This window comes from Ochlerotatus camptorhynchus, unplaced genomic scaffold (genome assembly GCF_037179485.1).
Source record: "Ochlerotatus camptorhynchus isolate MF236.1 unplaced genomic scaffold, CSIRO-AGI_Acam_v1.1 ptg000284l, whole genome shotgun sequence".
Lineage (NCBI taxonomy): Eukaryota > Metazoa > Arthropoda > Insecta > Diptera > Culicidae > Ochlerotatus > Ochlerotatus camptorhynchus.
This window is the reverse complement of record NW_027040773.1, coordinates 1,991,635-2,012,425: the sequence shown is the minus strand read 5'-3', so window position 1 is coordinate 2,012,425 and position 20,791 is coordinate 1,991,635. Positions and strand designations below refer to the sequence as shown.

General features: G+C 39.4%; 1 protein-coding gene across 1 annotated transcript in view; it reads left to right on the top strand.

The window, feature by feature from the left end:
• LOC135706541 (protein turtle homolog A-like) overlaps positions 1-20,791 on the top strand; it is a 1,327,166-nt gene that overhangs the window by 881,684 nt on the left and 424,691 nt on the right. The window contains exons 4-5 of the mRNA XM_065228176.1: positions 5,104-5,218; positions 5,708-5,801. Of these exons, the coding sequence (XP_065084248.1) occupies positions 5,104-5,218; positions 5,708-5,801 (209 nt within the window). The remainder of the gene's footprint in view (positions 1-5,103; positions 5,219-5,707; positions 5,802-20,791) is intronic.

Sequence of the window (20,791 nt, the reverse complement as noted above, 5' to 3'; positions counted from 1 at the left end):
TTTAAATGAGGTTTCAACTGACTTAACAGCAATGTTTCACTGAAATATTTAAAACTGTACTGTGATGTTTTCGAATACATGTAAATGACATTCAAGTTAACCACATAAATGTTTAGGATATTTTTGTGAGGTGATGCGGGAAAAGCAAACTGATGTTTTTATTCAGACTGCAAAATCAGAGATGACAATCGTAGAAAAAGTCATTGAATAAAAGTATGATATTAATTACTTTAAAATATTGATAACTAGTCTTTCTTTTCAAACGCATCTAGTTTTATGGTGAAATTACACATTTTGCTTCGATTAAATATATACGCCTTCAAAACTTATAAATTGATGCCACAAATTTGCAGCTTGAAAATATGTCGAAATAAAAATTGATCTGTAAAATAAAATATTTATATTCAAACTATTGGAAAACATTCCAGCTGTAATAAGTATTTTATGTTTTTATGTTAATAAGGAGTGAAACATTAATAAATTGAAAAATAAGTTTATTATGTTTATTTCTCGTGGAATACATATGGCTGCCAATCTTACCAACAGCATTCTAATTGTGTACATTGCGGGTCAACATGTTCAGTACAACCATTGTTGTTTATTTGTATGTGCGGTTGTGTTTGCGAATGTGACTATTTTTTGGTTTCATTCTAACCGAATTAAATTAGCATTATGATGAGTTCTTAAAACTCAAAATTATGTTTAAAAAAAAGTAATAATCAATGGGATGGTCAGCGGTCACTCTACATAATGTACCCAGGCACTTTTTCGGCTCTCTAAGGCAAGGCAGCGCTCTGTTATGAGCCGATCACCGACAAGATATGTTGACAAGCTGGTAGATGCCACACCCCGTCACATCAGTGGGCAACTAAAACACACTTACCAGACCCCTATTTCATGAAGTGTCCGCAAACCTAAATTCTAATCAGCATACCCAAGTAACCACCAAGCCCGCTAATTACCCGAAAATCGCCCTATTTGCGATATAAGGTAAATATAGGGTTTCCGAACTTTATATCAGTCGTAAAGGGCGATTAACGGGCTTGTTGGTTACTTGGGTAGTTAATTTAAAATAAATACTTTACAAGTAACAATCAATCAAGGCCAAATAAGCGTTTGTTTTATGCAGTACCGATAGATCCTATTAATTTTAATTTTTTATCTGACAGAAAGTTTATTGAACGCAAAAATGCTTAAAAACTAATTTGAAGAAGTATATTATGCATATATTTAAACTTAAACATATTTTTTAAATAAAATAAATTGTATTAATTTTTATCAATTTCAAAAATCAAACAATCAATAAGTAAATAAATAAATGAAATAAAAACAAATTAAAATAGCCGCAAACCCCAACTGTCTGATACTGAACAATGATAAAACTTTCATAATTTCGTCATTTTTGAACAGAATATTTCTATCTATCCATTGCAATAGAACTGCAAACGTCTCAAGTTTTGATGAGCATTGCAGTATTTAAAAAAACCTTTTGATTCTGAAAATATTATGAACTGAAATAGTGTAAATTTTTGATTTGGGGGTTTGAAAATCAAACGAAAGTTTACCAGTTTGATTTTTTTTTCGATGCGTTTTGATTTTTCTAATAGGTAACCATCCACAAATTATGTAAGGGTTTTTGAATGATCATTAAATCCCCCTCCCGTCCTTGTAAGACTCTGTAAAATTTGCAGTTCGCAACCCTTCCCCCGAAAGTCTTGTTCAGAAGATCGTTAGATATCGATTTGGGTAATTTTTTACATGCATTTGCGCATTTAATGTATTTGGAGGTGTTTTGGCATTGAATCGCTTAAGAAAAAATAGGTTTTACGCCTACTAAATTTTATGAATGAAAATGTCAAGCCTCCTCTCCCTTCATTCCATTACTAAATTTGTGGATGATCCCAAATGTTGAAAAAGATATAAATAATCCAAGAAAATCATTTTTTCCAAAGATTTCATAGAAAATTAGCATGTAACAATACGCTTTCAATCTCGTCGAAAAAAGTTGGACTCCCAACAAAACCGAAAGGTTGATTTTCTGCGGCTTTGAGTCCATCTTTGTGCCATGATGTCTGAAAAAAAATGTAGTTACCCGCCAATATTCTCTAAAAAAAAAAATGAAAAAACTTGAGCGGTTACAGATTCCAAAGACGGTCGTTGGAGATCAGTTGTGGGACTCGTATGACTCCCGGAGACAAGAAACAAAAACTCAACTCCAAATTAATATACCAGCTAGCTGCTGCGTATCATCAATTTCTGGTCAATACATAAATCCTTGCTTTTTTACCCCTTGGTCGATCATAATATTACTATCAAATAATTAGTAAATGGGATCGATATTTCAACGCTTAGAGTTCATACTTCAAACCCTAAGGATTTAAACTCCCAGTTTATTGGGCGAGAATTAAAGCGATTTCACTACGTCGATTACGCAAACCGTTAGACTTCTTTTAATAATCATCTAGTCATCATTCACTGATCTTTTAAAAAATAGCTTATAATTATAAAGCAAAGATTTCTATCGAAATTTTGACGAAATACAAATCAAAGCCTTCACCTGAACAATGTTACACCTTAAGAAAATAGAGTCAACCAAAACGGAGAACTTAATATAGTTCTTTAATGTCCTGCATCGATTACAAATCAAAACGCCCTCTCATAACCTAACAAGTGTAAAATTCTGAATTGATTTAATTTTTTAATGTTTGGAATATTTGTGAACATTTTCCATTATAGCTACATAATTTCGGCCGGCAGTGTACGGTTCATCCAGATATAATCCATCTCACTGAACTGTTGCAAACATGTTAAATAGTATGTTACAATAATGTAGCTATTTTTCAAGACATCATGAAAAGTTTACAACAAGTATTTTTTACGTTGCAGATGAGTGGATATTAAAATTAATGATTCATATTGAACTGCAACAACACCGCAACGATTTGTCAACATAACTGCACCATTACGTATTATCGATGGTATCCATGTTCCAGTTATGTTGAAATTAAGTAGCAAATGCGTAGTTTGAACAATCATAGAATTTGTTGAGTATGTGCGTGCTTTAAACGTCACTTGTCAGTAGCAATGTGACATCGAGTGGTAGCAGCATCGGTGCAGCTCCTCCGCCAGCAGTCATCAGGTTTCAGCATTATAAGCCACTAGTTCTGGCGATCCACCCGCTATTTGGTGCTGTTTCCAGTTCGCCAGCAGTTCCGGCAAATACGAGCTCCGTCTCTAACGGATCCTTAACGGCCACATCTCCGTTCGGCGGTATCAATATATTTGCTGCCCCCAGCTCATGCAACAACCAATCTATCGTCTCTCAGGCTTCTCACCGTTCTATTTAGCCCTTTGGAACACCCGCTTGGTTGAGAGACTACGGCCACGCCAGCCGCTGTTGGTATCGTCTTTAGTCACCATCGTCCCCCGCCATCCGTAATCCTATCGTCCTCGTCGTGGTCTTCCATTTCTTATGCAGATGTTAGCACATGCATTACGATTTCTCCGCTTTTGCCAATGTTGTCCAAAAATATTTTACAACATCAAAGTGACAAGACATATTTGAGCCATGGTAGATACTAGATGGTTACAACAATCCTTTACAGTGACAACTTGATTCAGTTGGTTGCAAAACGAAGTTTGAAAACTTATAGATTCATACGCTTAATTGGAACAAGATTGCAAATGGGTTCTTCAACACATCTTGGTTCGTCAACTTTTTAGTAACATTTCGAAACAGTTGCTCAATAGGTACAAAAAACATATAGTTCACACTCTGTTGCACCAAAATTTTAAGAAACATAATGTTTTATGGAACTCCCATTCAACAAACACAACACAAGTTAGATTTGTTGCTCAAGTGTTTCATACAATATCACGTAGCATATAACTTCATACCAATTTGAGTGTAACATGTTTGCTCCTCCCATTTGAGGCATGATTTGACAGGTCATCCAAGCAGTACATTGAAACAGTTGAGTTTCATTATTGTGACCTAAAGTAAATGAAGCAACAAAGTTGAAACTTTGTCGTATCAAGATGTATTCCCTGTACCATTTAAGGGATTTCTGGGCAACTTAAAAAGAAAAAGAAAAGAATTGAGATGTTTTCTGTGTTGCTTGGGCCGATCAATAACCGGGATAGATAGTGCTGGAATTGTCATTATTCAATTGATAACGGTTACAATATTCAAGAAGACATACGAAAAACATCGAAAAGTGATAGAGAAAGATAGAGAAGAGTATTCCACTACAGATGCCTATTATTCAACAGGACTCAACGAGATTCGAGATGACAAAGATTCAGCAGCAAGGACACAATACATAAGCTGATTACAACTAGATATAAAAATATGAAATGCATCCTACTAAATACGTGGCATCTACAAAGCAGGATTTGCTTTGATGATGGAAGTGTACACGCAATACCAATGTACATTTTATATCGGTACTACTTGTATGCGAAGCTTGTTGTAAGTGAAAGTAACCTCGGAATGGACGCGAGTGACCAGACATTCTGAAATGGGTTACTGAATCTCAACAGAGCTATCACCTTTCAGCTTCCGGGCTAAAATTGTTTGCAATGGGATCAGTATAAGATAATAATAAATTATATCGTATATTGCAAACATTTTTCTTCTATAAAAACACTGCCTGACAGTGGAAGTTGGATTGTATATACATACATACACATACACAACTGGAGACATGTATCCTTCTAATGCTGTAACTTTAATGTTTTAATAAAAGTACTGTAAAGCAACCATTAATGGACTTTTTAAACTTATTGAATCACGAATTACAGGTATTTTTCCGTACCCATTTACTTTTAGTCAGCCTTCAATATAATCATAACGAAAGCAAATAGTATGTTAGGATTTATTAAGACGTTCAGCTATAGTTTTCAAGACCCATACACTATTACATTATTATATAATACATACGTAAGACCTATTCTGAAATACTGTAACACCGTACGATACGATGTGGATTCAAGAATACCCGCCGATCAGATGAAACCAAACTGCGCCTTCTGACCGTTAAAGCACTGTCACTCGTAAAATTCTTCTAATCCCATTTCTCACTTTTCCTCTTTGTCTTTCAGCTTCGACGTTCGGGGGAAGCCCTTGCAACAGGCAAACCACTGGTCAGCGCCGGAAAGCTTTGGAACACGGGCGCACTTCAACACCGACACGGACCCGGCCACGCTGGACATCCAGGTACAAAACATAAACACTCACCCACTGGCTGCTGCAGCAACCATACATCCATTGTTTGTCTACCTTCCTGTCTTCCTGTGTCTAGTAGCCCAGCACTTCCGTTTTTTTTTTGGCATCTCCTGTTCGGCTGTCCCTTGAGACAAGTCTCCTCCAAAATCCGCTGTTGACACACAATTTGTCCTGCAAAAATCCTCACTCTTGGGAGTAGCTTTTTCGTGTCCCGAATGTGCTGACAGTATCAGCCAAAAGAGAAAAAACATCCCCTCGAACAACCTCCAGAGCAAAAAGAGCAAAATTTTCCCAATTCCCATGTACCCTCCCCGAAACTGGTGAGAACCTGCAAAACGTTGATCATGACGATTTTTTTTTTTTTTCGTTTTTGTTTCGGTTGTTTTCACTGAAAAAGGAATCATTTTTTGTGTGTGTCTCTCTTCCGGTCTCGTTTCATGCTGCCGCTGTTTTTTTCACTCTCCGCAAATATTTGCTTAGGATATTCGACGACATGACGAGGGTGTCTACCGCTGTCGAGTTGACTTTCGTACCAGTCAAACGCAGAGCTTTCGATACAATCTCAGCATCATCAGTAAGTATATACCGAACCAACCATCATCGTCGTAGATATAGGCCTCGAGTGCCTACCTGCTGCCTACCATCCGTGCCGGGGGCGACTTTACAAAGCATTGTTCGTCAAGTGGGATTTTTGTTATGCTTTGAAGTTTTAATTTTTCTTCTTTTTTCCGTTTGATTTTTTTGAGACGCCTGAAAAAATATTGAATCAAGACAAGAATGTGATGTGAAAATTTCGGAACGGTTCTTGGATAAACTTCTGATGGCACTTTTTGCTGGAGACTTCCATTGCCGTCGTGCAAATGATGTAATACGATGATGTAATGTGTTCGAAAATCAGCTGTCTTAAGTTGAATTTAATTTTTGCTATGATTCATGATATTTTATTTTGAAACATCGTAAAATTACTAAATAATTGTCTTCCATAAAAAATGTATGTATGAGTTACAAATCCCGTAGCGTGAACTGTGAACATAAACGATCCATTTTTAAGAGAAACTTCGTTCCCGGTAATACAGGCATTGCAATTGATTTAATTTTATTTATAATAAGTTTTACTTTACGGATTTGAAATGCCTATTCAAAATTAAATATGTATATACAGTACCGGATAAAAGAATATCACCTTGCAATTACACAGTGTTACAAATAAAAAAATAAAACGTTCTATTATAGTACAGTTTACAATGAAATCACATTTGAAATTGTTCGAACACCCCCCAAACTTACAGGGTGATTCGGAATAACTGTCACTTTAAAAAATGGTCACATATTCCAGACATACTACATATATAACCTTCTACTGAGCATACTTTAATTCAAATCTCTCTCCCTTTACCTTAATTACCAGCAACATTTGTCACGAAAATTAACCACAGCTGGCACGCACGTTTTAGTGCCAGCACTTTTTAATTCCTACTGATGCGTCTAAGCTCTGATACTGAACGAATTTTCCAAGCATGATTCTTTTGTACCTCTATAATGAAATTTCAAATCCTATAATAATTTTGCATTTGATACTCAAAATCATTCCCACCAAGATGGAGGCGAATATTAATATTGACAACAACGGAGGCAATAATGAACATCCAGTCACCTATGAAGAAAAAAAATGTTGCCAGATATGCCAGATTTACGGAAATCTCCGTAGATCTACGGATTTTACAATTTTTTGCGGAAATACGGATCCGTAGGCAAAATCTACGGAATTCGGTACAGTTTCTACGGATTTTTTACTTCAGTGTACGTCTCCCTTCAGAATCGAATTTTACAATCTAGAGTATAATCTGATTCTGAAGGGAAAGAAGCGTAAAGTAAAATACACCCCTGCAACTTGTCGACCGTTTTCTGCGACTCTGTAGCTCTTCCCTCATATGAAATATCACGTAAGCAAACGTCAGACTGTGCGTGAAACATGGCGGCCTTCGTACTATCTCTTCACTCCGCCGAAAGTTCTCATAATATACTGTCAATCTTTGCTTGAAGGGAAAAATTTTCGACGGTGCCGTGTGAAGGCGAATAAAAGTCGTGTCGAGACCAGTATTGTAAGCGGTCACCGTAGTCGACACATTTTCTATGATAATCGACTGCCTTTACTTCGGACACTTGCAAAAAAAGCTTTCAAATTACAGTACCAAACTAAAATTGATTGATTGATTTATCTTTATTAGGGAGGCTTTCAGCCTGGGGCTGGTTCGCCTCCAATTTACCAAACTAAAATGTTAAACGACAGGCTCTGTCATACGACACTGTTGCCGAAGGCCGTCACGAATGTATGTATTTTAGTTTTTCTCATAATAAGAGCTGCTGATGTTGTGCTTGTGTGAATTCTGAAAATAGCAAGCATCGATGGCTTAGTAATAACATTTCTGATCAGAAATGGTTTAATTTACACAAAATTGAGGAATTAGAACGAAATCACATTTGTCAAATGATGATTATTTGATAATTTTCTTTTTGCTCGAATGTTGTTCTACCGTTTGCGTTGTGTAAGAGAGACGACGTTCTCTTCCCCGTCAGCTCGATGATGATCAGGCCTTGAACGTGTTCATCAAAAAGCAGTCGTCGTACTTGTCCGGCTTCATAAAGGAAACTTCGGTTAAATCGTGGCTTTCTTATAAGATTACGACACTACACACTTAAACAGAGACCCTGACTTCGGTAAAAAAAATACCGCCTTAGATCGGTAATGATAAAAATTACAGATGTTTCGTTATTTTCTCGCTTTATTGCTGAAAACTGTAAATGAAATGACCGAATTTCGGTAATTTTATTTTAATTTACCGAAAACGGTAAACATTTTTACCAGCAGGTCTGTAAATCAGCTTCATCACCGACTTCGGCGAAATATTTTACTGGAGTTTCGGTAAACAAAGCATTCCATTACTGAGTTCGGTAACGGTCTAGGTAAACGTCAAATCCACCATATTGTTATTTTCGATCGACATTAAAAGCGTTCGTGCTTGTCAAAAATAAAAAAGGTGAAATTATATAGGCTGTTATGCAACAACAAGATGAGCGAATCGTAGATATTTTCCGTAAATAATTAATTTCCGTTATCTAAATAAATCCCGATTACAGATGGCCGATGTTCTTGCTTGTTTTTTCTGTCGGTCCAAGTTCCATTCCCGTTGGCGACGATCTGAAAACAGCATTTGGAATCTTCTTCAAATGCTTCCTTGTTTTCAGTGTAGCGCCGAATCTTAAGTTTTTGTCGGAAAGATTCGGCGCTACACTGGAAACAAGGAAGCATTGGAAGAATATTCCAAATGCTGTTTTTAGATCGTCGCCAACGGTTTTGTTCATTGGTGGTGCAATTTGTAACACTAACTTATTGATCACGACTGCAGCCAAATTTTTGTATGGGTTGCAGTGACCGCCACCTAGATTACAGTTGAGTCGGTGACCTTTTAAAAAATTACAGATCTCTCGGTAATTTTCGATTTGCATATCGTCCTCAAAATTACAGTTCTCCGGTAAAGTCGACTACAAATCAAGCAATGCACATCGGTAAACGTTACCGATCGTTCGGTAAATTTGACAGCTAATTTTGCTGATCCAGTTTACAGATTTTTCGGTAATGTTCTCCATTACCGAAAACATTACCGACCGTTCAGCTGTTGAGAATTCGGTAAATGAATTACCGAAGTCGGTGATTTTTTCTAAGTGTGTACTGTACCGCTGCGGGATCAGAATTGATAGATGATCTTGAAACCCCAGTAGTGGATCCTCAAATTGAGCTGGAGACCATTGTCGTGGATAATGAGACAGAATTGCTGATTGGGCAACAGGAAAAGCTCCTTTGGAATGAGAACAAATACCTGGAGACCGCTCGCTCCCGCGCAAAACAGGGTTCCTCTGTCATTAATATATAACGAGCTCGGCGAAGAGATAGCTTTTCCTGCCATATGTTTTGGCCATCTACGGAAATTCAAGCCAGGGGTTCGGGTTACATATTTTAAAGAGTCTGAATTATAAAGAGACATGTCAAAATTGGAACAATCGATTATCTGTCAAGTCATAGGAAAAGTCATTCCAATCGAGCAGAAGACCTGTCAAATGAATAAGATGTCGTCTCTTTATAAATTCAGCCTCTTTAACATATTTCATGATGGCATCCAGTGAAACTCGTCGTCAAGACGAGCGTGTGGCCAAACCACAACATTTGTTATATATGACAATGAAAGTTCTTCGCCTTAGAGTTTCCTAAGGCTTGCAATGCACTTTTACGTGCACGGGGACCGCAAACATTACACGAATCAACCTTAAGGACCACCTTATTCATGGAGCAGTGCATTGAGCGAAATCTATCCTTCCTCAAATCAATACCGAATTCAGTACAGTATTAGCAACAACAACTTGACTGTACTACAAAGAGCAACTATGGTCAATCATGATCCAGTCACGTGCTGTGTGTACTTCAACAAGCTGATTGACACGATTGAATTTCAGCACCGTGGAAGTCCTCACACGCACATCTTGCTATGGCTGAACAAGGATCCCCGGGAATCAATCAGTGAAAGTATGCCAAAAACTACAGGTGCAACAGTAGCATGGTATTCATGCCTGTACTACCATCGGCCCTTTTCAGGGTCACCAAGATTTTTGAAAAAAGAGTTAAATTTCTGAACATGTCCCAACTAAAATTCATATCAAAAGCTTCATGGCAATCATAGTCATACTAAAGAGAATAAACAGAGAGAATCCTGCTCAAATTCCTATTCCTACACAAAACACAAGTCCTGCTACAGTTAACAAATAACATTTATTATATAAGAGCACGACGTCACCATTGCGTACAACCCCAGAGGGCTGTCCCTAGTAGTTTTTCAAAAATCCTTTCATCGATTTATCATTTTACGTCAAATATCACCTTGAAACTAAAAAAAATCCGTAGAAATCCGTAGATTTGAATAAGTCTACGGAATTGCATAGAAAAAAATCTGGCATCTCTTTTGTTGACTACGGTACTCAGAGTTTGCCTTGATCAAAAGAATGTTGTTATGTAAAAATTCAGATACATGCAAGTAGTTGGTCTATCTGTTAAGGTTGTCTTCGTTTTCAGCTAAGTTGAGTGTAGAAGGAATGATTTCTATCAGCACTGGTATCGACTATTTAAACTTCAAAACAAAAGTAGGCGGCTCTATTTTCAATTAATTTATAACCAAAATAATCAACACTAGGAATTATATTAAACATATTTTTCAAACATATGAATGATACACAGACAAACAGACAAATAACTCGCAAGTTGTTCATTGACAAGCATTTAACGGTCAATTTAAAAGTATCGTAGTTGGTAGTACCGCCACCTGTGGCAAGCATAGTCAATTCCCTTGCGTTTGACGTTTACACACTACAGCCATCTGTTCAACGTACAACCCACCACAGTGTACTCAACAGATGGCGGTTATGTTTTAGCGACGATGTTTTACAGTGACAAATATTCAATGAGTTAGGTATGTTTATCTGTGAATGATATTTATAGGCTGTATTCACATCAACTCACATTCTGCAGACATACTGTAAGCCAAAGTGATAATAAAATAAGTGCAACAACTTTTGGAATAAGTCATAACAATCAATCAAAAACTCAAATTTCACCTTAAAGCAGTATTTTCAATTTTTCGAACAATAACTATTCGAACTAAATCTTTCGTGAATAATTTAACAAATAAAGCAACTAGGTTTTGCTCCCTGTGCACCAGTACTGGTTGATAAACTAAATGATTTGAAAATAAACTACAAGCAAAGAAAATATTAATATATAACTGAAAATCGTGATCAATTTGCTCCTGGGGGCACATTATGTATCTCGAAACAAAAGACGTTTTGTACGAACGCTAGAATGAAATTTTTTTTCGTTTCGAGATGCGCAATATGGCCTCTGGTTTACGGTACAATTATTATTCAGCATGTAGTTGAATAAAATCATCAAAAAGTGGTTTCTTCGAATGGCGATTATTTGTTAGGATGTCACTCATATTTGAGCAGATTTTACTCGAATATGAATGATATTCACTGAAATGCGAAGAACATCGAGGAAAATTTTACTAACTCTGTAAGTATCCGTGGTTTTAGAGAATTTGAGTGATTAGGACTCAAAGAGTCAAATTCTGTGACCGCAAAGATTCATATTTCTCATTATACTTTCAAAGGCTAGAAGTCAAAAAAATTCCTAAGTTGAAGAACTTCAAACTATGATATTCTTATTGCTCATCAAAGTTTCAAATACAAGAAAATTTTACTTTTATGTTGGTAACATGACTACAAACAACTGGTTTCACACGTTGGTTCATATTCATTTTTGTCGACATACGCGACGTTTGGTGCTTCATAAGTAACGTCGATGTTACATGATTAATGCATAAGATGGCTAGATAGAACATTGGAATGCTGTACAAAATTGTCAGTCCATCAATTATCTATCTTATGACTACACAATAGTTGTCGTTTTTGACCGCTAGGTGTCGCTAGTAAGTTCGTTAAACGAACAACGCAGCTAAAGCTGCGTCGATAAGTGAAGGACGCAACTAAAAAATGATTTATATTTTTTGAGGATCGATAGATAGAGCATTGGAAAATTCTACATTGACATGAATTATCTATTATCACAATTATCTAATAATAATTAGAGCCGATGCTGTATAAAAGACGCACGGAAAGATTAAAAGTAAATCTGGTTGCACGGCCAACTTATTTCTTTTTCTGCAAGGTTTTTTTTTTTTTTTTGTTAATTACTTTATTTGTACAGGCTCATTCGAATAAACTTTACAGAGCCAAGTTATCATTTTCTTTATACATTATAAATGTCTTAAATCTAAAATTAAAGGATTGGAACCGATTACTCGCGGTCTTCTCGAGGTTAGTGGATGACAATTGTTTGGATCGGGAGAGGGAAAAGGAGATTTGGAATATGATTTATGATTCAAAAACTTCACTATTTCTAAAACAAATACTTAATCCTATCGACGTTATATCAACTCTGTAATTATACAATTATTACAGAAACAAATCTACAAAAAAAAAATACACACACACATACAAAACACAAACTAAACACAAGGTTAATCAAACTTACAATCTATGGTTAATATTCTTCAAGAAAACATATATGAGTTGCATAAACTCCAGATCGCGTCTAGCCAAAATATCCCGAACTGGAACATTAGGTTGTCTACCTCGAGCCCGAAGGGAATCGTACAACTCGGATCTGACTCCACGGTGCTCAGCACATGACCAAATAATGTGATCTGCGTCCTGGTAACCTTGTCCACATTCACAGAGATTACTGTCCCCCAGCCCAACACGGAACAAGTGAGCGCTTAGTGAATAGTGATTGGACATGAGGCGAGACATCACACGAATGAAGTCTCGACCCACCTCCAAACCTTTGAACCAAGGACACTTCGACACCTTATGGATAATTGAATACAACCATCGTCAAAAACTCCCTTCACTCCATTTATTTTGCCAGCTGGCGAGTGACTGTTGACGATAAATGAAGAAAAATTCGTCGTAGGCGATTTGTCGACCGTAAATATCGCCTTCCATAGCGCCCACCTTTGCAAGCGAGTCCGCCTTCTCATTGCCCGCAATCGAGCAATGAGATGGGACCCATGCAAAGGTGATGACAAAAGATCTTAAAGATAAAGCACTTAGAAGCTCTCGTATTTTCATGAGAAAATACGAGGAGTGCTTTACCGGCCTCATGGAGCGAATAGCCTCGACAGAACTGAGACTATCCGTAAAAATAAAATAATGATCTGGTGCAAGTGAGGCGATCGTTTCTATCGTATAATGTATTGCCGCCAGTTCAGCAACATATACGGAACAAGGAGCATGAAGCATTCGAGAGGCGCTATGAAATTCGTTATAAATACCAAAACCAGCGGACGCCTCTATTAGTGATCCATCTGTGAAGAACGATCTTGCGGAATCAACTTGGCCAAACTTTGCAGCGAAAATTGACGGAGCAATCATGGAACGATGATGCTCTGGGATTCCGCGAATCTCTTGCGTCATGGATAAATCAAATAGAACAGAATTGTCGAAGTCGGAGAAGCAAACACGATAGGGATTATGCTGCGAAGGGCTGACATCCTGTGTTATGTACACGTAGTACAATGACATAAAACGAGTTTGAGGGTTTAGCTCAAGAAGCTTCTCAAAGTTTGCAATCACCAGTGGGTTCATAATTTCACAACGGGTGAGGAGCCTGAGGGATAATTCCGAAAACCGATCAGAGAGTGGCAACATGCCCGCTAACACTTCGAGACTCATCGTATGAGTCGAGTGCATGCATCCTAACGCGATACGAAGACAGCGATACTGGATCCGTTCCAGTTTGATGATGTGAGTTTTAGCCGCCGACTGGAAACAAAAACTACCGTATTCTAAAACCGATAAAATCGTTGTCCGGTACAACGTTAGAAGATCTTGCGGATGGGCTCCCCACCACGTTCCGGTAATTGTTCGGAGAAAATTGATCCTTTGTTGGCATTTCCGCTTCAGATACTCAATGTGGGATCTCCAGGTGCATTTTGAATCGAACCAGACCCCAAGATATTTGAAGGACATAGAATGAGTGATCGGTTTACCCAAAAGTTGAAGCTTTGGTTGTGCTGGGCTATGCTTCCTAGAAAAAACGACCAACTCAGTTTTCTCCGTGGAGAATTCGATACCTAGCTGAATAGCCCAAGTAGACAAATTGTCTAAGGTATCCTGTAAGGGTCCTTGCAGGTCGGCCTCTCTGGGCTCTGTCATAGACACTACTCCGTCATCTGCAAGTTGTCTCAACGTGCAGTTGTCACTTAGACAATTGTCAATTTCTCTGACGTAGAAATTATACAGAAGGGGGCTTAAACATGAGCCCTGGGGGAGACCCATGTAGCTAAATCGTGAAGCTGTAGAGTTTCCATGAGAAAAGCTCATATGTTTCTCTGACAGCAAATTGTACAAAAAGTTATTAACTAATGGAGAAAGGCCACAAGCGTGGAGTTTGTCTGAAAGGACTTCAACCGATACTGAATCAAAAGCCCCCTTAATATCCAAGAAGACAGAAGCCATTTGCTCTTTATTAGCAAAAGCCAACTGAATTTCAGTGGAAAGCAACGCGAGACAGTCGTTCGTTCCCTTGCCCCTACGGAAACCAAATTGAGTATCTGAGAGTAGGTGGTTCAACTCAACCCATTTGTCCAGGCGAAAAAGGATCATTTTCTCCAACAATTTTCGAATACACGATAGCATCGCAATGGGACGATACGAGTTGTGATCTGACGCGGGTTTTCCAGGCTTTTTAATGGCTATAACTCTCACCCGCCTCCAATCATCCGGAACAATATTAAGCTCCAGGAACTGACCAAACAAGTTCAACATGCGCCTCTTAGCGACGTCTGGGAGGTTCTTCAACAAGTTGAACTTGATTCTATCAGCCCCCGGAGCCGAATTGCCACACGAAAGGAGCGCGAGTGAGAGCTCCAGCATTGAAAAAGGCTGGCTGATCTCGTCTACCGAATTCGTCGTTTCGCGAGGAATCATCTGTGCCGGCACAGAATCAGGACATACTTTTCGCGCGAACTTGAGAATCCAACTATCCGAGTACTCCTCGCTCTCGTTGTTTGAAGACCGGTTACGCATCCTTCGCGCCGTGTTCCAAAGCGCATTCATCGACGTTTCGCGCGATAAACCGTCCACGAATTGCCGCCAGTATCCGCGTTTCTTGGCTTTGATGAGGCTCTTGAGTTCGCGTTCAAGAGCCGAGTACGCTTCGAAATGTACGGGTGTTCCACGTTTCCGGAAAAGCTTAAACGCGTCGGACTTTTTACGATAAACCTCAGTGCATTGCTGGTCCCACCAAGGGGAAGGAGGTTTCCTACGGAAAGACGTTCCTGGAACCGGCCGAGTTTGAGCTTGAAGCGCGCTGTCCAAGATCAGATTGGAGAGGAAGTTATATTCCTCCAACGGTGGAAGCCCTTCTACCGACGTTAGGGCATCTTCTATCACATTCTTGAACTTTGTCCAATCGATATTACGGGTAAGATCGTACGCGACGTTAACGGGTTCCGACGGATTGAACCCACTGGCAACTGAAACTTTGATCGGCAAGTGATCACTACCGTGGGGATCTTGGATCACATTCCACGTGCAATCCAACGATAATGAGTTAGAGCAAAGTGTGAGGTCTAATCTACTTCCATTCGAGGATGGGCCAGCCAAACGTGTTACTTCTCCATTGTTAAGAATTGTCATATTAAAGCTGTCGCAGAGGTCATATATCAAAGTAGAACGGTTGTCATCATGCAGTTCCCCCCAGCCTGTACCGTGGGAATTCAAATCTCCCATAATCAACCGTGGAGCAGGAAGTACCGAACATATATCTGAAAGTTGTTTGCGATTAACAACGGCTCTAGGAGGAATATAAACAGAAGCAATACAAAGGCTCTTACCTTTAATAATAGCCTGACATGCAACAACTTCAATACCTGGAAATTGTGGAAGATTCACTCTATAGAAGGAATGGCACTTTTTGATCCCCAAAAGTACCCCTCCTCCACGCGAATCCTCACGATCCAGTCGAATAATGTTAAAATCATAAAAAGGAAGATCGATATCTGAAGAGAGCCAAGTTTCACAAACAGCAAATGCATCACAATCATTATTGTGAACTAAAAACTTAAAAGAATCTAATTTAGGAATGAGACTTCGACAATTCCACTGTAGAACAGTGATCAAATCCCCGACCTCGTTTGGAAAATTATCCATCGAAGGAAATGATTGCTGCAATGAGGGGCCACTTCAATGTTAATTGCTTCAAGAGGGTCTTCACATAAGGAAGCATTGCCAGAACAATGCTTTTGAGAGGATCAGAAATATTGAGGTACTTGAGAATATCGTCCACAATTTTATCAAATGAGAACAACCCGGATGAAGAAGGGGCTTCTGTTCTTAAAAATGGGCCATCAGGGGTTTTTGATGTCCCCGGGAGAGATGGAAAGTTCTGGTTATAGTCAGTTCTGCGGAAACCAGGAGGAGTTGAAACTTCCTTTTTTCCATCACTCCTTGATTTGGGCAAGCTGATTTGGGGTTCCTTATCTGCAACTTTCCGCGAACGGATGCGTTTTCGTTTCCGTGCAGAACCTTCCGGAAAACTGAAAGAAACTCCCTCCTCAGCCAAGTCAGAGTCAGACTCGTCATCAGACAAAACAGCAAAGGGATTTTTGTCGTTGGTTGATGGTGTGGCTGTCTTTAGCATTGCTGCAAAAGACTGCCTGGAACGCTCCTTAAGAGAGCGTTCTAGTTTCTCCCCGCGTTGTTTGTACGCCGGGCACGACGAGAGACCATGAGGAGTTCCCTTACAGTACACGCATTTTGGTGCAGTGACTGTGCAGGCGCCATCCTCGTGCTTCTCCCCGCATTTGGAACAGCGTGCCTTGCTGCCACAGTGAGAGGCCGTATGTCCCAACTGTTTGCAGTTTTGGCAGTTCATGACCCGAGGAACAAACAAACGCACAGGTAGCCGAAGTTTTCCCAACTCGATGTAGTGAGGAAGGGCTGAACCAGAAAAGGTCACCCGAAACGAGTCTGTGGGGGTAAAGCTCTTTTTACCCTCGCTGAAAGATACTGAGTTCAGCTTCTGGACTTCCAGTATCTCAACCGTGGGAAGCAAGGGGTTTTTGAAACGGCCAACCGCTTGCTTCGCCAAGATCTCGGGGGTCAGACTCGCTTCGGTGACCACACCTTCGATCTCCACATTACGAGCTGGGATGTACACTCTATACTCGAGTGTAAAGAGCTGGGAGGCAGCAATCTCGTTAGCTTGTTTCAGGTTAGAGACGACAACGCGAAGTTTATTGTACCTCACCTTCGAGATTTCGGTCACGGCCGAGAACCGCTTCGTCAGATCATTAGTAATTTGCATTACATTCAAAGGTTTCTTTTTGGGCTGAAAGTAAACAACCCATGGGCCAGTCGAGTCTTCTGGGTAGGCTCGCGATCGGGGGCTTATCTGTCCCTGCCCATTACCAGACTGAGATGACGAACCAGGGATGACATCATCTGATTTCTGGGATGACAGACGTTTTCGACCCTTCTTGCTATCGCGTGGCAAAGTGGTGTCATCTTCCGACAAAACGTCCATTTCGTCTTCCGACAAAATGTCCATTTTGCCGTACTAGTGGGAGCGAAAAACGCTCTACCACTGCAACGATAATCAAAATTACTCGGACACAATGCACGAGAAAAAAAAATACAAACACAGAAACACAAACTTAAAATTTAACTGATGGGAGAAAGAAAGAAACAAGAACAAAAACTTATCTGATAATCCTATACTACTACCACCGAGCGTTTACACAGCAGCAGCGGAGCGACGCGCAGCTTTGATGATCTTCGATCCGCGTGTGCGGGCGGTCTTCGTTGGTGTGTGCTTGTATGAAGATCGGCACTCAGCTGAACACACGAGATGGATGAGCGGTTTGAATGTGGAGGCAGATGCTGACACTCGATGACGATGATCCGTGTGCACAGGTATGCGTGACCACGCACCGATGGTGCGCAAAATGGTTGGCGAATTGGCAATCGCAAAAACAATTTTCCTTCCGATGATGCCGAAAACACACTTTCTTCTCAGAAAAAAACTCACTTTTTGATAAATTTATCGGGAATTATGCCTGGAATCACTAAGCGAGAAAAAACTGATTATTTACGTCAGATAATAGCGAGAAAACTTCCAAATTAACGGAGCGCGAAACAAGTCGACCGTTCTTCTTGCTAGGACGCAGTGAGATGGTCTGCAAGGTTTGGCAACCCGCAATTTTGTGTTTACTTCAAGTGACTTTTAATTTGAGCGACTGTCGTATGCTTCAACATCACGGTAAAATGAATACTTTTTTAACTGTACCGGTAGTATCGCTATTCAATGGAAGTATTTGAAGACTCAATTTTTGAGAACTCTGAGTGAAACCAAACAAACCATATTGGAGGGTATATTCTTCAGAGCGTTGCACAATATTTCGTGAGAGACCATAACAAGAATACAGCTGGTGAATACGCATACGCAATCTTCATTATAATTATTTCAATCTCAACAGTTAACCAGCGCTGGCTAAGATTGAGACTTCCGGTTTGTGGAAAACTGTCAAATACACAACAATATTGAACGGGGATATTGATATTGAACGTGGGCGACGTGTAGAGGTACGGAAATCTATGTTTGACACCATTCACCATCCAAGATGGTGACTTCCGGTTTTTAAAAATGCATGATAACTGTTAAAGGCCCAACAATATGGTTATTTTTGGAACGGGGACAACGAGTAGAGGTTGAAAATCGATGTTTGACGTTATTCTGTAAACCAAAAAGGTGACGGCTTGTGGAAAACTGTCGAATGTTTTCGGATCGGGACGATGTTTAGAAGCCAGAAATGAATGTTAGAATTCAAGATGGGCTCTTTCGATTTGTGAAGAACTGTCAAATACCCAATATTATGGGTATTTCCAGAACGAGAACAACGGGACGAGCGTAAATCGATGTATGAAACCATTCTGGAATCCAACATGACAACTTCCGGGTATTTTTGAAACGGAGGCGACGAGTAAAGGCCGGATATCGATGTTTGGCACGATTTTGAAATCCAAGATGGCAGCTTCCGGTTGTGAAAAACTGTCAAATACGGCCTTGACGGATCAGATAATACTTCAAATTGTTGTCCTCATCAAATTAAGTTAAATCCGTGCTACGTTTCCTACTTAAAAAAAAAAAAAACAATTTATCACCGCTTCTGAAACGCTTTCGGCAAACAGAGCCTTGTTTCAAACTGATCGTGATGAATATCCTTTGAATTTTTATTTAAGTGCTCTTAAACTCCTCCAAGCATCAAATTGCAACCGTGTTACCCGCCATCAATGACACGAATCGTTCTTTATAGCTTTAGCTTAATTCATCTCCTCTCTCTCTTCCCACCCCACAAAGTCGAATCCCAAAACGGACAAGCCACTTAATCACTCTCAGCTTGGTGGTGCAGCTCTGAGCCAAAAAAAAATGTCAAACCAGAGCTATGCGAAAAAAGCAAGTGAGCCGGCATTTCATAGAACCTTGTGGCAAAAAAAAAATACACTCAGCCTTGATGCGGAAGATCCCACGCAAAGCGCACCGAGCGAGGACGAAAAATTGCTTCAAAATTAGACGCTAAGAAAAATGTGGAATATTAATTTTCCCATGATGCTTTCAAGCTTCTGACGAGAGAGCGAAAAAAAAACGTTGTAGCCCTGAATGAAGATAAAAAGCCTCGCTGTCAATAGAGGAAAAGATTTCCGCTTTATTTTACCAGTTCCGTTTTTTTTACGCGAGGCTTGTTTGGAAATTTAATTTGAATAATGTGGTACCGCTCAGCTGCTTCTCTCTAGATGCGAAAACATTTCGGCCGTCCGTCGTCGTCGTCGTCGTCGGTTGTGGAGCTCGCTTGTGTGTTTTGTGATCCGGAAATAGTAGGTATGAGCGATGGGTGATTTTTTTCGTGCTTTTCGTCAATATTAATTTTGTTGCGGGAAATTGGCGGAATTTACTTTTAGCTTCAGAGTGGGCTCTTCAGTAAACGGAGAGAGGCTTTATAATGCTGTACTTATCCGCTTCCCTGGACGGCGGGTGGCGATGCGGTGCGAAAAGTTTACCCAAGCCGATGATGAATAGCCCGAACTGGAAGCTTTGGAGTAATATTTAATTCAATTTGTAAATGTTCCGAACAGGCACTGATTCATCTTTATTAATGGTAGGAACTTTCAGTTCACTTGGAATTCCATTTTGCTAGGGGGTAGGTTTGCTTTATCGAGGTGGTTTGTAAAAATTTGCAAAATTTGCATCTTTTTGAAAGTTATGAATATTAAACATGAGAAGCTTATTACTAATAAAAGTGGATGCAAGTACTGACCGACTTTTATTTATTAATTTAAGCTTGAGCTCCACGACTCATTACTGCATCACACACGACTATGCTTAAAGGCGAACCTAAAATTATATGACCTACGAGCAGGCATGGACGATCATTTGCATTCATTTCGTGCATTCGTTTACATTCTTTTGCCTCTAACTTTTTTCATCTACCGAATTCCGCAAAATGATGTATGGAACTTTTGTAGATTTTGTTATTAGCTGCAACTTTTGTCAACAACTCAAATCTGTATCTCTTATGCATGACGAACCAGAGCGAACAGAATCCACTACTGTTTTTCAGCGAATGTATTTCACATTCACTGAAAAACAGTAACAAGTTCTGCCCGCTCAAACTCGTGGTGCATAAGAGATACAGATTTGAGTAACGGACAAAAGTTGTAGCTAATAACAAAACCTACTAAAGCTCTATGCATCATTTTGCGGAATGCTGTTGATGAAAAAAGTTAGAGGCAAATGAATGTAAATTAATGTAAATGATTTTCATTGCCTGCCTAAGATCATAGTTTGGGATCTCTAGATTCATAATCTGCAAAATTTAAAATATTTCATCGTTGAAA